At 40.9% G+C, this 19802-nt stretch overlaps 2 protein-coding genes across 2 annotated transcripts in view; both read left to right on the top strand.

Annotated features, from left to right (window-relative positions):
- The window catches only part of LOC115355615 (NXPE family member 3-like), a gene marked incomplete at its 5' end in the record, with an annotated part of 53508 nt that overhangs the window by 19593 nt on the left and 14113 nt on the right, over positions 1-19802 (top strand). The gene's annotated exons all lie outside the window — the stretch shown is intronic.
- On the top strand, positions 1601-8525 carry LOC115355540 (NXPE family member 3-like). Its single transcript, XM_030046396.1, has 5 exons — positions 1601-1750; positions 3816-4247; positions 5838-6130; positions 6450-6520; positions 7498-8525. Exons 1-5 carry the CDS (start codon positions 1601-1603, stop codon positions 8049-8051), a joined length of 1500 nt encoding a protein of 499 aa, XP_029902256.1. The 3' UTR covers positions 8052-8525.

Here is a 19802-nt window from a genome sequence, read left to right as displayed (position 1 = left end):
GTTATCTGAATCTGAATTTCTGGTCGCTCTTCATTTAGCAACATGAGCTCTACTTTGGCTAGGTTTAACACTTCCTCAGGTCTCTTTTCAACTTCCTCTTACCCTTTAACCTCTTTTGCACCTGTTCTGACTCGTCATGTATTTTCTTTTCCTGTTGCCTACTTTTCTTCTGTCTGCAATCTCTGGCCCAGTGTCCTTGCTTTCCACATACATAGTATCCTTCATCTCTGCTTGCTGCTCCTTCGTCACTGAGGAGAAAATCCTGTCCCATTTTCTTTTGTTAGGTTTGTGATTTTGCTGTGTTTTTCTCTTTTGCGCTACTTTATGTTTTACTGTCGTAATGCTTCATCTATTTGTCAGTGATGCTGTTGTCCCTTTTCTGAAACAGCAGCTGAATAATAAATATAATAAACCAAAATAATAAATCAATAAATACATAAATAAATTTAGCGTTTTATAAATCTCTAACTAACTACTGTTGGTCTTTATTTGGCCTTCTAAAACTAGGGTTTCTGTTTTCTTTTTCTTTACTCCTTTTTCTTCTATTAGCTTCTGTTAACCATTCTCTAGCCTGGGGCAGGCCATATTTATCATTTAGCTTTCTTTTCCCCTGTCCAACCTTTTCTGTGTCTTTCACAAGTATTGAACATGTTTCTGGTACTAATTTGCCGTTAAATCCAAACTTTTTCCTCCATATTTTTAGATGTTTGATGTTCTTTGGATCTTTTTTGTTTCATATATTTTGCATCCCCACTGATTTCAGGTTCTGATTTACAACAGTTACTTCCCATTTTCTATTCCCCTTCAGCAGCCAACCAGTTCGTATGACACATACGTTCCGAGCAACTGGTCCAATCAGCAAGAATACTGTTTCAGTTGTCACCGTTAGGTTTCCACAGCCAGACAATTGTCTGTTATTCAATGCTGAGACACTGCTGAATATCTACCTCCCTCCCTTTTTTTTTTTTTTTCCAACAGCCAGTCAGTTTGTATGACACTTACGTCCCAAGCAACTGACCCAATCAGTGAATGATCAATTCACTGAGACACTATTGAAAAGTACATATATATTCATATATATATACACACACACACACACACACACATACACATATACAGTATATATATACACACATATATCCCTTAGACAGACTTATTCACATACACACACTCATTCTTTTCTCATCGCGATGTTTTTTTTTCTTTTCTTTTTTTTTTGTTTTGTTTTTTCTTAAGACTTTTTAACGTGCACACGGAGTTATTTATTCCTATAGCCTTCTCACATAGGCTATGGACTACTTTTGACTTAACTTCACTGGTTTATACAGGTCTTAGATAGTCATGACTCAACTTCACTGGTTTTATACAGGTCTTAGGTGTGTGTGTGTGGGGCTTTGTTTAATTTTTAAACAAAGGCAGGAACTACCACAGAGTTCGGCATTCACAATGTTGTTATGTTTCCAAATGGTTTAACAGTTCTTCCTGAAGTGAAATCATCAAGTTTTTTTTTTTCGAGGACAACTTGTTTGTTTGTTTGTTTGTTTGTTTGTTCACCCGTGTCGAGTCATGGTGCTGTTCTGCAGCCACAGGGTCGGCTGAGATGGAAACCGGTGCTGGCAGAAACAGGAGAATTGTCGTGGCTTTCTGGCTTACTCTTATCAATAACCCCAAGAAAGCTGCCATCCTCATCTTCATCTTCGTGGTCGGGTCCGTTGTGTATGTGCTGCGATGTAACATCAGCACACTGGAGGTGAGAACACCGCTGTAGTTATTTATTTGTTTGTTTGTTTGTTTGTCCACTTTATTAGCTCCACCTGTACAATCTAATGCAGTTTAGTGCAACAGCTCTGCCATAAATTCTACCTTTTAACAAAGTTCATAATTTTCACATTTTGTTGACATTGTGCAGAATGTGTAAATTTAATTCTGTGTTTTTTTACTGAGGTTGTAGTTTGCAGAGGTCTTGCACTGGACATTATATTGTAGTGTTTCTAAATGTTTCTCGGCCCTATTTATCTATTTCACCACCCCTAACTATGAGCTCAATGCCAAACATAGAGGCATCATAAAAGGAAACTTTATGGCAGAACAGTTGTTTTGGATTGTCTTAGACTGTGCAGGTGGCCCTAAGGAACTGGCCACTGACTGTATTTGTGTATATGTGTATGTGTGCGCGTGTGTGCTTATGTAATATATAAGCACACGACCATAATGAGCAACATAATGAGCAACAGCCAACAGTTAAAAACACTCCAGGATTGTGAAAAACAGACGAAGGTTGCAAGCTCTGTCAGGAAGGAAGCCTGGGTGGGAACACACACCAGAACAACAGAAGAGAGCACAGAGCCAGAATGACGGCAACTCCTCACAATAACTTTACACCACATAGTAACGTAAGGGCCATTGTAATATAAACTGGGCCTCTCAGTCCTCTGTGAATGCATCCAAGACTGAAATCATCACGGAGGACTGAGAGGCATGCTGCCCATCAGGACAGACAGACACCACATACTCCTGCGTTATCGCCTCACACAGCAAGAGAGAGGTGCTGAGTGGAGAGAGGCAGGCCACCTGAGCGCTTTCTGTGATGCACAAACAGCTGCTATATCACCCCAAACACTGCATGTATTCTGATATTCAACCAATGTTTCTTCACTGTTCCTTAAAGCCTTCAATGTTTTTGATGAGGGCTCTGCCCCAAACGTCGAGCATTTGAAATAAACTGAAGGAGTCTGAGTGTGAGGCTTTCCTTTGCTTCCAACTATTTAGAGAAATACTGAAAATCAGGGGATAAGAGATGAGAAGAGAAGAGAAGTGAATTAATGGGCAACTCAGCACTAAACGTCTGCTGCGCTGCCCGGTCGTCTGGTAATCCGAGGGGTCCCAGTTCGATCCCCAAGTGCTGAGGTTGAGTTGCTCTTTAAAGAGGCAAAACTGAACAAATGGCCATAGCATAACTGCATGGGGTTGAGAGGGTTTGTGTTGAATACCAGTGACTCAATGGTTACTTGGCAAGGCTGTTAAATTCACCTCCCTGGAACCAAAACAAAAACAACTCACCCAATGCAATAGTGGTTATTCCTCTTTAAAGCTGCAGTAAGCAATTTCTGACCACTAGATGGTGCTGATGGCTCAAAATCTGCTTCTAAAAAACAGAGTCAGTTCTGCTTCTGGGTTCACAGCAGCTTGGTGGGACAAAACCATATGTTAAGGTGAAGCAATGCACTTTCACAAGGCTGTTGTTGGATTAATTTATTATTATTTTGTCTCTGAGCTCCAATTTGAAAGTGTGATGAAGCTGCAGACTTACAGCACAGTGAAGAGGAGGACAGGGCTACAATCAGGAAATAATAAGAGGCTGAAAGTAATGACTCTCATATTGCAACTAGACATTTTACTGTAAACATTTAAAAAAAATTAAAATAAAAAAAGGAGTTAGGTCTGTGTGAAAATGGAATTAATACAGTCTTGGCACTGCTGTCTTCTGTTTCTGAGATGGCTTACTGTGAGAAACTCCAACACACAACTACAAATACTGGCTTTGGCCAGAGGAGCCAGAGAACTATAAATATCAAATAATCACTAGCAAGTGTATTTTGAGGTAAGTCAGAGAGACCGAGTAAAATCTAATACAAAATGACAATTTGTTTTTATTTAAAGGAATATTACACCGCTTATTTGAAGAAAAACAAGACTTTAACACTGAATATGAGAATAACTGCCTTGTTAAGTTGGAGATGATCTTCTTTGCAACTCCAGTCTAAAATGACCAACTAATTTTGTTTCTATCTCCTTTGTGTCCAAATCCCTGCCAGTTTCAGAATAAAATGACCTCCACCTTCACCATGCTGAGAGTCTTCCCTGTCCAAAAACATCAGCCTGCTAACTGCAGCCACCAGCAGCTGTCACCTGATGAACGCCGCCTGCTGGACTCCATCGCTTGGCCTGAAACCCCTCCCCTCCCTGTGCCCATATCCCTGAAGGCAACCTCTGACCCCACCCACAGCACCTTCACAATCCTGCCGGTGAGGGCAGGAGGTCAGTGGTATGTCGGCGATGAGCTGGAGGCTCTAATCCAAATTGGTGACTTCCAGGGTCGTCCAAAACACTTCGGGGGAGATTTCCTGGTTGCCCGGCTGCATGACCAGACCCTCGGTGCAGGCGTGGCCGGGCGAGTGGTGGACCACCTGAATGGCTACTACACCGCTGTATTTCCATTACTCTGGGAGGGACGAGCACAAGTTGAGGTGACACCAAAGTCTACGTTGTTGTTTAGTGTGAATATAAACATATTGATTGGAGGACAGTTGAGTCAGTGGTATAAAGTAGGAGAGTGAAAGTTCACCCTTTTCATGATTTGGTTCATTTAAAAAAAAAAAAAAAATATGATGCCAGATTCCTGTTAAAGGGACAGTTAACCCTAAAACAGCACTGGATTCTACAAAACATCTTGACCCTGTTGGTCACACACATTTTTTAACCATCCTGGTCCAAGCCAAAAGCATGCAACCCATGAATTTTGGGGAGTGGGCGAACAGGCACACTGTTTGGCTCAACACACCCCCATTCACTAGTCGGCCTTTAGCAGGCCATTGATGGAACTGACTGAGATGCATAGCACAAGACATGGTGGTTGTTTGAGTGTCTAAAACTCTGCAACCCTAAAACCTGAAAAAGACCCTAAAAGCACAACCAAAATCTCATAAACTTATAAAATAGACTAAAATGTGTTAGGTTTGAGGTTGCAAGGTTTGGGCACAAAGGAGATAGAAACAAAATTAGTTGGTCATTTTAGACTGGAGTTGCAAAGAAGATCATCTCCAACTTAACAAGGCAGTTATTCTCATATTCAGTGTTAAAGTCTTGTTTTTCTTCAAATAAGCGGTGTAATATTCCTTTAAATAAAAACAAATTGTCATTTTGTATTGGATTTTACTCAGTCTCTCTGACTTACCTCAAAATACACTTGCTAGTGATTATTTGATATTTATAGTTCTCTGGCTCCACTGGCCAAAGCCAGTATTTGTAGTTGTGTGTTGGAGTTTCTCACAGTAAGCCATCTCAGAAACAGAAGACAGCAGTGCCAAGACTGTATTAATTCCATTTTCACACAGACCTAACTCCTTTTTTTATTTTAATTTTTTTTTTTAAATGTTTACAGTAAAATGTCTAGTTGCAATATGAGAGTCATTACTTTCAGCCTCTTATTATTTCCTGATTGTAGCCCTGTCCTCCTCTTCACTATGCTGCAAGTCTGCAGCTTCATCACACTTTCAAATTGGAGCTCAGAGACAAAATAATAATAAATTAATCCAACAACAGCCTTGTGAAAGTGCATTGCTTCACCTTAACGTATGGTTTTGTCCCACCAAGCTGCTGTGAACCCAGAAGCAGAACTGACTCTGTTTTTTAGAAGCAGATTTTGAGCCATCAGCACCATCTAGTGGTCAGAAATTGCTTACTGCAGCTTTAGGTTTTGAGCCTTGTGTAACACAGCTGGACACAGAATCAAAAGGTCAAAATTCTTTTAACTTTCTGGTGTTAGGCTGCAGCCCAGCACAACATATCTGCACATCAAGCAAGTGTGACACGCTTTATGGCTATGATGACTTCTGTGGTCACCATAAGCAATTAACCACAATTGCCATTTTACGATGTACTGGCCAATTAACAACGCGAAATGATGCAATGACTGCTTGGTGGTGCTACCTTATGTTGACAGTCAATGCACGTGCATCTAACATGTATCACTTTTTTGCTATGTTCTCCACTAATTCCTTACTGATATGACAGAACATAAAACATTTAGTGAAATCCCTGGTTCCTCCCCCTGTCAGGTGACGCTGGTTCACCCCAGTGAGGCCATCACGGTGCTGCGCAGGCTGAACATGGAGTACCCAGACCGAGTTGAGTTCAAGAGCCTCTTCCGCTCCGGCTCTGTCTCTGAAACAATGGTTTGTAACATCTGCCTGCCTCAAAACCAACCACTGTGCAACTACACCGACCTCCACACAGGGGAGCCGTGGTTCTGCTACAAGCCAAAGAATCTGAGCTGTGATACCAGGATCAACCACTATAAAGGATATGTGAGTCAAAACCTCATGGCCAAGGAGGAGACGCTCTTTGAAAGGTGAGGGAGGGCTGGGAGAGACAGGATAGACAAGACTTGTGTCCTTGTGTTTTTAAACCATTGGCTATATAAAAAGATGGTTTTAGTCTTTGTGACGTCACACATACATTTCTGAAGAGATGTTCTTAAGACAAATGTCCAGGGTCCAGATCCAGGTGTTTCCTTGTGGTATATAACCTCCAGCTGTGATCTTGGTGAAAGTCTGCACTCTACTGAGTGCCCTCGTGTAATCAAATTAATATACTGACAAGGTAATACTAGTATTTACCTCTTAAGAATGTAGCATATGTTCATATGTCCTTTTGTGTGTTTTTCTCAGTGGGGTCAACATGAAAGTCTCCATTCATGCATCAGGGCCTGACAAAGTAACTGTGCTGCCAAAGGAGCAAGGTATTTAAAAAAATACTGTGTTTTTTAAATACATCAGTGTTAATTATGTGCTTATGAGTTTTCCTTTTGCACAAAATAAAAGCAAAAGGTCTTGTTTTGTTTTATTTGAAATAATCTACATGATGGAGAAATTTGTTTTATTTACAAAACAAAACAAAACAAAACTATTGGTGATATTAATGTATCTATGTCTGAGGCTGAAGCCGTAATGTAGTGCCTGACAGGTACGGTTGTTCTTGGTGACCGAAAACATTCAGCATTAAACCAGCAAAATGTTTTCTGTCGTTGGTTTTCTGTGTGGTTCTGTGGAACCACGGAGACGACATCTCGTCACAGATGTTTGTCTTTATCTTCCTCTCAGGACAACCAGAGGTGAAGAGCAGCACCGTGAAGCCTGAACCTGCTGGATATTACTACCAGGGTGCATGGCGAGCACTGGGGGGTGCCACAGTTCATCAGTTCAACGACGCCTCTGCCATCAGCCAGTGTCTGACAGACAAGGTGGTGCACCTGTACGGCGACTCCACCATGAGACAGTGGTTTGAACACCTCAGCAGAGTTCTGCCAGGTAAATGATCCAATACCAGAGTTTGATAACATGTAATAATGCCCAAATTTAGGTTCTTTACCGCCAAATGAGACACAGATGTTTATTTGACAGATGTGTATCATACCCTGCCAGTTAAAGAGACTCTCCATTTAAGTGGGACTTGGCCTTTAATTGAAATTGAAATGCACAACGGTGATACTTCTGTGACATTACCATGATTGCTGATCTAGAGCAGGGGTGTCAAACTGGTGCCATGGAGGCCCAAGAGGCTGCAGGTTTTTATTCCAACCAAAAACTCCACCATCTGATGGGTTGGGGAACACTGCTCTAGAGAGTCCTCTGACTATCCCAGGTTCCCCAAACCAAGAGATCAGCTTTGAGTTTTTTATGGAATGCTCTCCTTTGATGGCATTTTTTTCTGTCTTAGACCTCAAGGTGTTTAATTTGCACAGCAGCACGCAGTGTGGACCCTTCATGGCTGTGGACACGGCCCGAAACATCTTGGTGAAGTTTCACTGCCACGCCCCTCCAATCCGTTCCTACACCGTCTCATCCATCAAACTCAGCTATGTTGCCAACGAGCTGGACTGGCTGGATGGAGGCTCCAACACTGTCGTGGTTTTCACCATCTGGGCTCACTTTGGCACTTATCCCGTCGGGGTGTACCTACGGCGACTTCAGAGCATCCGCAAGGCGGTGCAGCGGCTGCTGGACAGAGCTCCTGACACGCTGGTGGTCATCCGGACAGGAAACCTCAAGGCCTTGAATCTTGACGTGGCGCTGAGCAATAGTGACTGGTACTCCCTGCAGCGGGACAAGGTGCTCCGGGCCGTGTTCAAAGGGCTGAACGTTCACCTGGTGGATGCCTGGGATATGGTCCTGGCCCACCATTTGCCCCATGACCTTCACCCGCCGCCCCCCATTATCAAGAACATGATAGACGTCCTCTTGTCCTACATATGCCCGCCAAAAAATGGCTAAGTGGGCCTCATTTATCAGTTTATAAGTTTTGTACAAAGGACTGCAGATTTGAGTGCCAAGAAGCACTAAAAAATTGCTCCATGTGCAATTTATGAAACAGTCACACCTCCTCAAAACAACCAATGATCATATTGATTACAATAAGTGAGAGAATTGATATTTATCTCAAAATCAAACATTTTACTCGCGGTTGAAAAATTACACACTCTCAGATGAGACACCAAAGATGAAACAGGTAAATGACAATCCTGTTGGTGAAATGAGCAAACATTATAACTTATATTTCATCCTACACCACTTTGAGAAATGATCCACAGTGTATGCTAAAGAGTCTATTTAGCACACCGGAGCCACTGATCTACCAGGGACACATGAATGACATTTGTCTCTGACACAGCAGGTCGATTGGCCGAGCAGGCCGCTATCTGAAAAACTGAATTACTTCACCAGTTACTGCAGGTAAAAGTAATTAGTTACTTCACTTTTCAATGTCTGGTTGAGTTTTCTTACTGATGCACACATAGCTATATTATTTTAGTGTTGCTGTGGCACAGTGTGGGACAAGACAACTGTCAAATTTGATCGATATCCATACCCATTATCACTTTGATGATTTGCATAATATTGTGGCCACTTTATTAGGTCTAATTTTGCCTTTGTACACCACCACAGTGTATTTGAAATGGAGTAATCAAGATGTGATTGAAGGGCAGACTTTAATTTAAGGGACTGAACAAAAATATGGAATTAACCTTTTAGGAATTACAGCCAGTGTCATACACTGTCACCCCATTTTCAGAGGCTCCAAAGTAATCACCCACTTGACTAAAAAGCAGTGTCATGGCCAGGTGTGGCCTATTCCTTCATTATTCCAAGACAAATTAAGAAAATAATTGTCGAGAGTTCATTGAAAGTGTTTGCATTTGTATTTGGTGGCTCTTTATCAGAACCCTCAACATGCGCTCCAAAGAGATGTCTATGCAGGTGAAGGAGGGCATCATTAGGCTCAAGAAGCAAAAAAAAAAAAAAAAAAAAAAAATCTATCAGACAGATAACAACAACTTTAGTAGTAGCCAAATCAATGGTTTCGTAAATCCTGAAAAAGACAGAATCCACTGGTAAGCTCAGCAACACAAAAGGCTTGAAAAACCACAGAAGACATCTAAAGTGGATGACTGAAGAATTCTTTCCCTGGTGAAGAAAAACGCACGTTTAGGGAAGTCAGAAATACTCAGGAGGAGGAAGGTGTATCAGTGTGCCAATCTACAGTCAAGAGACGTTGTGAGAATATAAATACAGAGGGTGTACATCAAGGTGCAAACCACTGGTGTCACTCAAGAGCAGGAAGGACACATTAGACTTTGCAAAAAAAAAAAAAAAAAAAAAAAAAAACCCTTCTAAAAAAGCCTGCATAATTCTGGAAAAAGGTTGTTTGGACAGATGAAACCAAGATTAACTTGTACCAATATGATGGGAAGAGCAAAGTGTGGAGAATGAAAGGAGCAGCTCAGGAACCAAAGCAGAGCACATCATCTGTCTGGCATGGTGGAGGCAGTGTTATGGCATGGGCATGGCTGGCTGCCAGTGGAACTGGGCAACTAGTGTTTATTGATGTGACTTCTGATGGAAGCAGCAGGATGAATTCTGATGTTTATAGGGCTATACTATCTGCTCAGATTCAGCCGAATGCCACTAAACTGATAGGACGGCGCCTCACAGTGCAGATGGACAATGACCCAAAACACTCTGCGAAAGCAACCCAAGGGTTACTGAAAGCAAAGAAGTGGAATATTCTTCAATGGCCAAGTCAGTCCTCAGACCTCAATCCAACTGAGCTGCTTTTCACTTGAAGACCAAACTGAAGGCAGAAAGACCCACAAACCAGCAGCAGCTGAAGGAGCTGCAGTAAAGGCTTGGCAGAGCGTCTCAAGGGTGGAAATTCGGAGTTTGGTGATGTTTCCGTCGGTTTCAGACTTCAGGCAGTCATAGACTGCAAAGAATTTTCCTCCAAATATTGAATATAATCCTTATAGTTATAGTTATGTATGTTATGTGTAGTTTGTCCCATTACTTTTGAGCCTCTGAAAATGGGTTGACAATGTATAAAATTGGCTGTAATTCCTAAAAGGTTAATTCCATATTTTTGTTCAACCCCTTAAATTAAAGCTGAAAGGCTGCACTTCAACTCACTGTGGTGGTGTACAAGGGCAAAATAATGAATACTGTTTCACTGTCCAAATTCTTATGGACCTAACTGTGTATAAATAGGGAGGACTGTGTCAACTTTGTGTCAACTTTGCTGCCTACACTGCTCAGTTTTCTCACTTCCTCAACTTCACCATGAGAAGATTGTTGTAAAAACTTTTAGAGTTATAAATGTAAGCGCTGCTTCCTGTGGCTCCACCAACCAGCTGCTCACTGTGCTTTTTTTTTATTCCTGTTATTTAAAAAATACACGTAGCAGATAAAATGAGAACAAGGCCAAAAGACATGAGTACAGAGAAAGTCAAGACTGCAGTAGAGGTACAAGTACTGTTCCTCTGCTGGTATTTGACTGCAGTAGAAGTAGAAAAGTTCGAAAAGGAGGAGAGAACACACTGCAAACTACATTCTTTTAAAGGGGCATTTCACTAAACTGAGGTGAGGACCTTGTAGATTCAACTGACACTTGTGGAAAAAGCATGTAATGTGATGGTTGAGTCAACATGGTTCTCAACTCACTGATCATTCCACTTGCTGGTTGCGTCTATATGGTCTCTGTTGCATTGTGAAATATGGAAATGATAAAAACGTAGAATCAACAAAGTAGAGGCAGGTTCCGCGTCTCATCTTTGCTGCCTGAGCTTTTATTGTGAAAGGTCCCACAGTCTGTCATTGATCATTTGTACTCTGTGATGGATCTGATTTAAAATGTAATGAAGGACAAACTCTAAAGTAAAGAATAATTTAAATTACTGACTTTAAAAAAATACTCAAACTAGTACACAACTACACCGTTACAGCAACCTGAGTAAATGTAATGAATTATTATTAATAATAATAATAATTTTTAACTAATATCATTACTGTTATCATTTCATTATTAATAACAAGTTGTTTTTCTCTTTCTTCCTCTTATGTATCCATCAAGAAACATGTCTCTTGCATCCTAAGATTTGTGTGTGTGTGTGTGTGTGTGTGTGTGTGTGTGTGTGTTTGCATGTCTGTGTGGTTTATTTTATTTTATTTATGTATTTGTACTTTTTCTTTCCCTTTTCTTTGTTACTGTTCATTCTCAGGGTTAACAACTTAATATACCAAAAATGTCAGACTTCTCATTTGTAATAATTCTCTGCAGTATCTGTAAAATGCTCTGAAGTTTGTTCAATAAAAAAAGTAATTAATTATCTCCACCTCTGCAAATGTAATGTAATAAATACCAGCTTAATAAATCCAAGGTAAATCTGGGAGAACGGCTCTTTAAGGCCTTTAATCAATCAGGGATCTAATAGGGAACCAGTACAGGGAGGCCAGCACAGGAATGATGGGATCATGCCTTTTGTTGCAGCAATAAGTCAAGCAGCAGCATACCGAGCATACCCGCTGGAAACGGTGGAGGGAGCCCAGTGCACTGCAATAATCAAGCCAAGAATAGATCAATGCATGAAGATCAGCAGCTAATAGAAATTACTTCATTTTAAAAATTATCTTGAGCTGAAACAAACATAACTGAACAACATTTTGGACTTGGTTATCAAAAGTTAGGGTAGCATCTAGGCCTGGGCCAATATGAGATATTACCAAATATTGTGATATTTGCCATCCTATTTTTCACAATGTCAAATACTGAACAGCTGTTACGGCATCTTTGGCCTTTTATTTTGAAAGAAAAACATTATGTAAGCACACATGCAGCGCTTCAATACACAGACATGGAGGATTTAGTTTCAAAGAGGAACTGCCAGCTCGTCCGCTTGGCCGTAATTTGCCTTCAAACTTGGCGAAAATGGCGAGCCAAAGGATTGAAATGAAGTCATATGTCATGGCAACACTTCAGAGTCCATCACCCAGCACAGTTTGCTCGACCTGATTCAGTATCAAGGGGCAATATCGTGATATTATATTTAGGATATCGCCCAAGCCTAGTGGCATCAAATTTGACCCCTCGATTCCTGACTGCCTGCTTGATGTTGGGTTGGAGTTATTCGATTGAGAGTTAGTTTTTTTAGCTTCATTTTCCCGTCTACAATGTTTGTGTTTTCTCCACCTTCACCTCTTTATACTTGCCCTGTTTGCCCCAACCCGGACTCCAGCTTGCAACATTCACTGAGCACTTTTTTAACCTCAGCCCTGTTTTCAGTTTCTGCACTTGAGTGTGGGTAATCATGTGACCGGAAGTGGCTTGATCACTGTGAAACAACAGAAAAAAACCCTCCATGCTGCATCCGTTTTCAACAGTTAACGTCTGAGTTCAGTTCATGAATAAGATGAGTAAGATCGAGCTGTCCATAGAAATAAATCAATAAAAGGAATTATAACAATACTAAAATTTACTAACTCCGTCAAGGCTCAGTGCAAATTAAGAAAGCTTATTGCACTAGGAATAAAAGAAAATTTAAGCCTATTGCTTCTGAACCTGGGGAACCAATATCGCCACCCAAAAGGAAGAACAAATTCTTCTAGAAGTGGGTGGTCAGGGCTACTCTGCAGGACTTGTGGATTATAGATATCTGACAGTGAAAGCTGCTGTGTGCTGATAATCTTGCTGGCTACCTTGACAATATCTGACAGGCGATTTTTGTCCTGCACTATGAGGTTACCATACCAGCCAATAATACAGAGCGTTAAAATAGATTAAAAAAAAAAAACCAAAAAACAAAAAACATGAATCTTATCCACATTAAAACTGCTTAGTCTACGAAAATAAAGTCTCTGCAAGCCCTTTTTGCAGATTGCAGATGTGTTGAGATCAAAGTTTTAGTTTTTATCTATCACTGTACCCAGGTATTATCTAGTGCTCTACTGTCTCAACATGTGAGCCTTTAATAGTGGTTGGAAAGGTAGAGGGAGAGTTTTTCCTAAAGTCAATGGCCATGTCTTTAGTTTTATGGGACATTTAACTTCAGAAAGAGGTTGTCACACCACTCTACAAACTCTTCCAAGACTGGTCCATGATCGACCTCTCCTTCCTGGAGCAGACTAATAAGGACTGTATCGTCCGCGAATTTCACAGGATGCCTGTCACTGTGTTTGCTCCTACAATCATTAGTGTAAAGAATATACAATAAAGGAGACAGGACACACCCCTGTGGTGACCCTGTGGATGACAGCCGCTTCTGGGAAAAAAAAAAAAAAAACCTTAGCCCTGACTACCTGCGGCCAACAAGTTAAAAAATCCAACACCCATTTCACCAGTCCAGCATTAAGATTAAAATCTGACAATAATTTGTTGACTGAAACATGTGGCTGGATTGTATTAAAAGCTGACAAGAAATCTAAAAATAAAAGCCTGACGTGTGTTTTTGTACCCTCAAGATGTTTGTAAGTAATTGAACAGAGTGATGGTAGCATCATCTACCCCTCTGATTCCTCTTTGGTCTCTGTCTTTTTATGAGTAGGTCATCCCTGTTGCATTGATTGGCTCTCCTTCGGGCCTGTTGGACCACTTGTGTCTTGTATCCCCTTTCCTGCAAAACGTTCTGCCATCTCTACAGATATAGATCTCTTTACTGATCAACAAATCCAAAAATGAGATTTCTCTTTTGCTGTATTGCACATTATTTGCTGTAATGTGCACTGACTGAGTTTACGTATATGTGAAACTCCAAAAGTTGGGTTCTATACCTTTAAAACAAAAGAAGACATCATCAGTGTAGCGGCACTAGAAGATTAAATTTTCAAGGAAGGGGTTGCATGTGTTGTGAATGTATTTCTTCTCCCAAAGACCAAGGAAAAGACAAGCATAGCTGGGTGCAAAGCAAGCCCCCATAGCTGTTCCCTTGGTCTGTCTAACCAGACCTCAAAGCAGAACACATTATTTTTGAGTGTCCATTCAGTAAGCTGTAAAATAAATTCATTTGGTGCCATACAATCACTTTGTCTTGATGTTGGATAATACTCAGTAGCCTGAAGGCCTTCAATATGATCAATGTTTGTATATAAACTCTCAACATCCATGGTTGCAAGAAAAGCATCTTTAATATTTAACAAAGCCGATAATTTTGCAAGTACATCTGATGTATCCTGTACAAATGATGGGAGAGTCCTGGCAGCCTGCAACATTCACTAAGCACTTTTTTCCCCTCAGCTTTACTTTCAGTTTCTGTACTTGAGTGTGGGTAATCATGTGACAGGAAGTGGCTTGATCACCGATAAGCAACAGGAAAAAAAACCTCCATGTTGAGGCTGCGTCAGTTTTCGACAGTTACATCTGAGGGAGTGTCCGCTGAGGTAAGACTTATCTTATGTTTAAAAGGAAACTATATCAAGTCAAAAATGCTCTGTATCTATTATGGATATAGGAAATATACACATATAGCTCATCACTCAAATGAATACCAGTCTATGACTTTAAAGTACTGTGCCAACTGAGGACAAGTTATGCCATAGGTTTTAAGTTAACCAGTAATATGTTATGTAGGTTATTTTAAGTTTTGCTGTCTCCTTTAAATGGCAAATGGCAGATTTCACATTTGAAAACATCACTAATTTTTACCAAGAGGGATATAATCACAAAGACATGGCTTACCACCAGGAGCTAAAATGCAGTGAATTGGACACCAAAAACAAGAAGATATTAACATAGATTTGCCGTATAAAAATCTTAAAAGGGTTTGTTGCATTGCCATGAAATTTAGTGACAACACTGTTGGCTAGAGGATGAAACCTGGGAATTTTGGTGAGGAAACCAAACATGATGATAATAGTTCTATGATATCATATTCCTATAATAACTCTCAGGAAACCTGTTTAAAAAAAAAAAAAAAAAAAAAAAAGCTCATTTGGGCTTATTTAGGTCTACGCAATTTATATATATATATATATATATATATATATATATATATATATATATATATATATATATTTATATATACATATTTGAAAATATTAAAAGTACAGAAAATGATGCAATGACTAATTTAGAGGATCTCTTCATGTCTCCTTATGTCTACATGCAAATACAAATAGGCGACTTTAAATCCAACACATAGAACCTAAAAATCTTGTAAAATATTGAAATGATTATGACACAATTACCCCAAACCCAAAAATGACTCATACATATGTACACTATATTACCAAAAGTATTCGCTCACCTGCCTTTACTCATACTATGAACTGAAGTGCCATCCCATTCCTAACCCATAGAGTTCAATATGATGTCGGTCCACCTTTTGCAGCTATTACAGCTTCAACTCTTCTGGGAAGACTGTCCACAAGGTTGAGGAGAGTGTTTATAGGAATTTTTGACCATTCTTCCAAAAGCGCATTGGTGAGGTCACACACTGATGTTGGTTGAGAAGGCCTGGCTCTCAGTCTCCGCTCTAATTCATCCCAAAGGTGTTCTATTGGGTTCAGGTCAGGACTCTGTGCAGGCCAGTCAAGTTCATCCACACCAGACTCTGTCATCCATGTCTTTATGGACCTTGCTTTGTGCACTGGTGCACAGTCATGTTGGAAGAGGAAGGGGCCCGCTCCAAACTGTTCCCACAAGGTTGGGAGCATGGAATTGTCCAAAATGTTTTGGTATCCTGAAGCATTCAAAGTTCCTTTCACTGGAACTAAGGGGCCAAGCCCAGCTCCTGAAAAACAACCCCACACCATAATTCCTCCTCCACCAAATTTCACAGTCGGCACAATGCAGTCTGAAATGTACCGTTCTCCTGGCAACCTCCAAACCCAGACTCGTCCATCAGATTGCGAGATGGAAAAGCGTGATTCATCACTCCAGAGAACGCGTCTCCACTGCTCTAGAGGCCAGTGGCGGCGTGCTTTACACCATTGCATCCGACGCTTTGCATTGCACTTGGTGATGTGTGGCTTGGCTGCAGCTGCTCGGCCATGGAAACCCATTCCATGAAGCTCTCTGCGTACTGTACTTGGGCTAATCTGAAGGTCACATGAAGTTTGTAGCTCTGTAGCAATTGACTGTGCAGAAAGTCGGCGACCTCTTTGCACTATGCGCTTCAGCATCCGCTGACCCCTCTCCGTCACTTTACGTGGCCTACCACTTCGTGGCTGAGTTGCTGTTGTTCCCAAACGCTTCCATTTTGTTATAATAGAACTGACAGTTGACTGTGGAATATTTAGGAGCGAGGAAATTTCACGACTGGATTTGTTGCACAGGTGGCATCCTATGACAGTTCCACGCTGGAATTCACTGAGCTCCTGAGAGCGGCCCATTCTTTCACAAATGTCTTGTTTCACAGTCTGCATGCCTGAGTGCTTGATTTTATACACCTGTGGCCAGGCCAAGTGATTAGGACACGTGATTCTGATCATTTGAATGGGTGAGCGAATACTTTTGGTAATATAGTGTATATATGTATATACAGTTGTATTAACAAACAAAAACATAAGATCATAGACAGGAGTAAATGAAGGCCCCAAAGACATTCCTTCTATTATCATTAGCAGAGATAAAGAGCTGGAAAATCTTTTTTACGTCAACTTGATCCAGTTCATCCTGGTGGATGTGGCAGAGGCTCACACTGTTCGGATGTTGACAATTACCTCAAAAACAGTTTTACCCTCAAACTCCACAGTTCAACACTATATAGTTGTCAGTCTTTTCACATGTTGTCAGCAACCATATTCTAACTTATTTAATATGTTTCCAATAAAATCTCGGATTTAATTTTACAGTCACGTTAATCAAATCGGTTTAATTTGAGAGCTGAGAGTCTCCCTGCCTCTCCCTGTCTTGCCCTCTCTGTTGCCTACTGACATATGCAACATTTACATATTATGGCATATTTCACTTATTTCTTGTGAACATTTTATAATCAACTATTCTTTAAGGTAATACGCTGTGGAGCTCTTACTTTGTGTTTTGGTGGACAAAAAAATGTTCGGATGTCCGTTGATTTTCTCTTCTCTGCCATGATGGCTGTGGCCACACACACACACACACACACACACACACACACAAATTTGAATGCAACTTTACTGTGGACTCGAGATCTTGTTAGTCTCATTTCCTTATGTGACATAGCCTTGAGCTGGCCTTGAGTCTAAAGTTTTATCTCCAAAATCATACCACTTTGTTATATCTGCACGAGTCCATAAGAGGTAGGCTAAATTTTGCAACAGCTAGATTTAGCTTTCTGATCCGTGTCATTATGTTCAAAGCTTGATTAGAGAATAAAGTATAGTTTTCCCCAAATACCGCTGGTCTATGCCTGCCGAGAGGGTAAAGATAGCAGGACCCAGGCAAGACCTGTCTTAGACACGCCCTACCTGTCTCTGATTGGCCTAGAGCTCATTGCCTTGAACATAACCGGTGAACAACCACTCCACGACTGTCCCAAACTGTTCCGGTGAGAATACGCTCCACAAGATTCTTGGCCAGTAAGGACTGGCCAAACAAGTCACACACATGACTCCTTCATCTTTCTTTTTGTTCACAACGTGCAAAAATGACCAAATACACCGAAATTAATGGATACCTGAGTGAATTAAAGCAAAAAAACAAAGAAATTGGGAACTGGCTCGTTCATTTCAAAGAGCCATTCAAAAGAATCGACTCGTTCGCGAACGACCCATCACTACTGTTAACCCTTTGTGTACCATAAGCATGGACTGGATGCTGACGGACAGTGTTTATATCGGTAGGGACTATACAGTAGTGGCTGGATATTGGTAGGGACATGTCCCTGGCGTCCCTACGCCCCTGTGTGTGTGTTTGTTTGGAAGGAAAACTATTGGATTACATCTTGAGAATGTAGGAAAAACCTTGCATTGTATCATGACTGTAACACCGGGAAGTAAATATGCGTTAGATTGGAAATGGATGTTAGGAAAGAACGTTAATTTATGGATCCTATGCTCCTTAGGAAATATTCTCTTCCAACACCTGGAAAGGAGGGACCCGATGCACTCTCGAGCTCCAATACATTTCAAAGCACTGATTTTTTTTTTCGATCAAGAACTGTCTTCTTCAGGGTTTTATTTATCACTCTCCATGTGACCTAATAACTCGGTCTGCAGTAGCCAAGTTACTTGTAAATTAACCAATATGTTAATGTGTAAGCCACAATATATTCATTCCTGTATCTCCTGTATTGATATCTAAGGGGGGAGAGAAGGAAGGAAAGGAGAGGGAAGAAAACAGGGAAAGGGGTAGGCTATACGAAAATAAAATCGAATTGATAACTATATAAGATTTAATTATATTTTTATTGTTCAAGGAGGGAGGGGATCAACAGGGTCAACACAGTATTTCAGTTACTTGATTTTATTGTGTAATATCTCCTGCATAATGAAAGCAGATGGGGAAAACAGTAATAACTGTCTTCTTCAGGTTCAGCCTACTGACATTACTGGCGTGTCGTTTTCCTCACAGCAAGAAGGTCCTGGGTTCAAATCCTGGCCGGAGCAGGGCCTTCCCCCCACCATCAAAACATGTATGCTGAGTTAATTCTCCTCACATAGGTCTTTTCCACCAAAAAGGTTCTGTTCTCGAACTGCTTTCATAGAACTGAGGTGCAAACTCAGGAACTGGCACCAGTTTTTGGAGTGAAACCACTGTTTCATCGATGGTGGGAGTACACAACAGAAGTAAATCCTCTGCTGTCACCTCCGCTTGGTTTGTCCTGCATCAAGGCATGGAGTACCTACGCCCTGATGGGAGTGGCTTAAAATGGCACGACAGGGGGTGGCTAGGGTCGGCAGCAATGGTTTTGGCATTCTTTGAAATCCTGGTGTTAAAAGTATGGGAGAGGTCAGGGAGGGTTGTGCCTGCAATCTTACTGCATACTCTGACAATGCCATCAAGCCTCTTTTTGTTTTTGATTGATAGAGACCAATGTTCCCTCTCAGCTGTGCGCTTGCGCAATCGCGCACTGCTTGCACATTCTCAGCGCACAAGAAAATCTATACAGCGCATAAAATAAAATTCAACATAAACGTATTAATTAATATCTAATATTAGACCTAATCTAATCTAATTAATTAGACCAATAATATTGTTTTCTGTACCATTTTGCAATGTAACTCAGTGAGTGACAGGTGTCCAGCCAATGATACGATACGGTTCACTTACGCTATGCAGCCAATCATAGCATTGACAGTGCTTGCATATGTGCCCTGCCCATACAGGTGCAGGTTAGCTAGCTAACAACAGTGCGGTAGAGTTAAGAGACGCAAATGCTAACCCCTTATCATGGCGAAACGAACGGGCAGCGACACATCCACTCACCAAGCCAAAGTAAAAAAGAAATGCGGTTCTTTTAAGATGGAATGGCTGTCAGAGTATGTGCAAATAGAAGAACAAGCGGTGAAACAGGTGTGATACTGGTGTGTGGCCACAGCGTGCACATCTGATGTTGCTCACAGTGGTCCTCAGTGTGCTCAAGGAGCTTGTGTGTATGCCCAGACACATGAAAAATTAGAGGGAACACTGATAGAGACCCTAACCAGCAGATAAAACAAAAAGTTAAAACAGCCTCAATAAAACAAAAATAAAAGATCCTCATAAAAGTACAGTCAGTGTTAAAACTCCTTAGTTTGTGATAAATGTACATCCATTGTTGGGATTTAGCACAGACGACT

Source organism: Myripristis murdjan, chromosome 23 (genome assembly GCF_902150065.1).
Source record: "Myripristis murdjan chromosome 23, fMyrMur1.1, whole genome shotgun sequence".
Lineage (NCBI taxonomy): Eukaryota > Metazoa > Chordata > Actinopteri > Holocentriformes > Holocentridae > Myripristis > Myripristis murdjan.
Note: the sequence above shows the minus strand (reverse complement) of the source record. Positions and strands in the feature narration are given on the sequence as shown.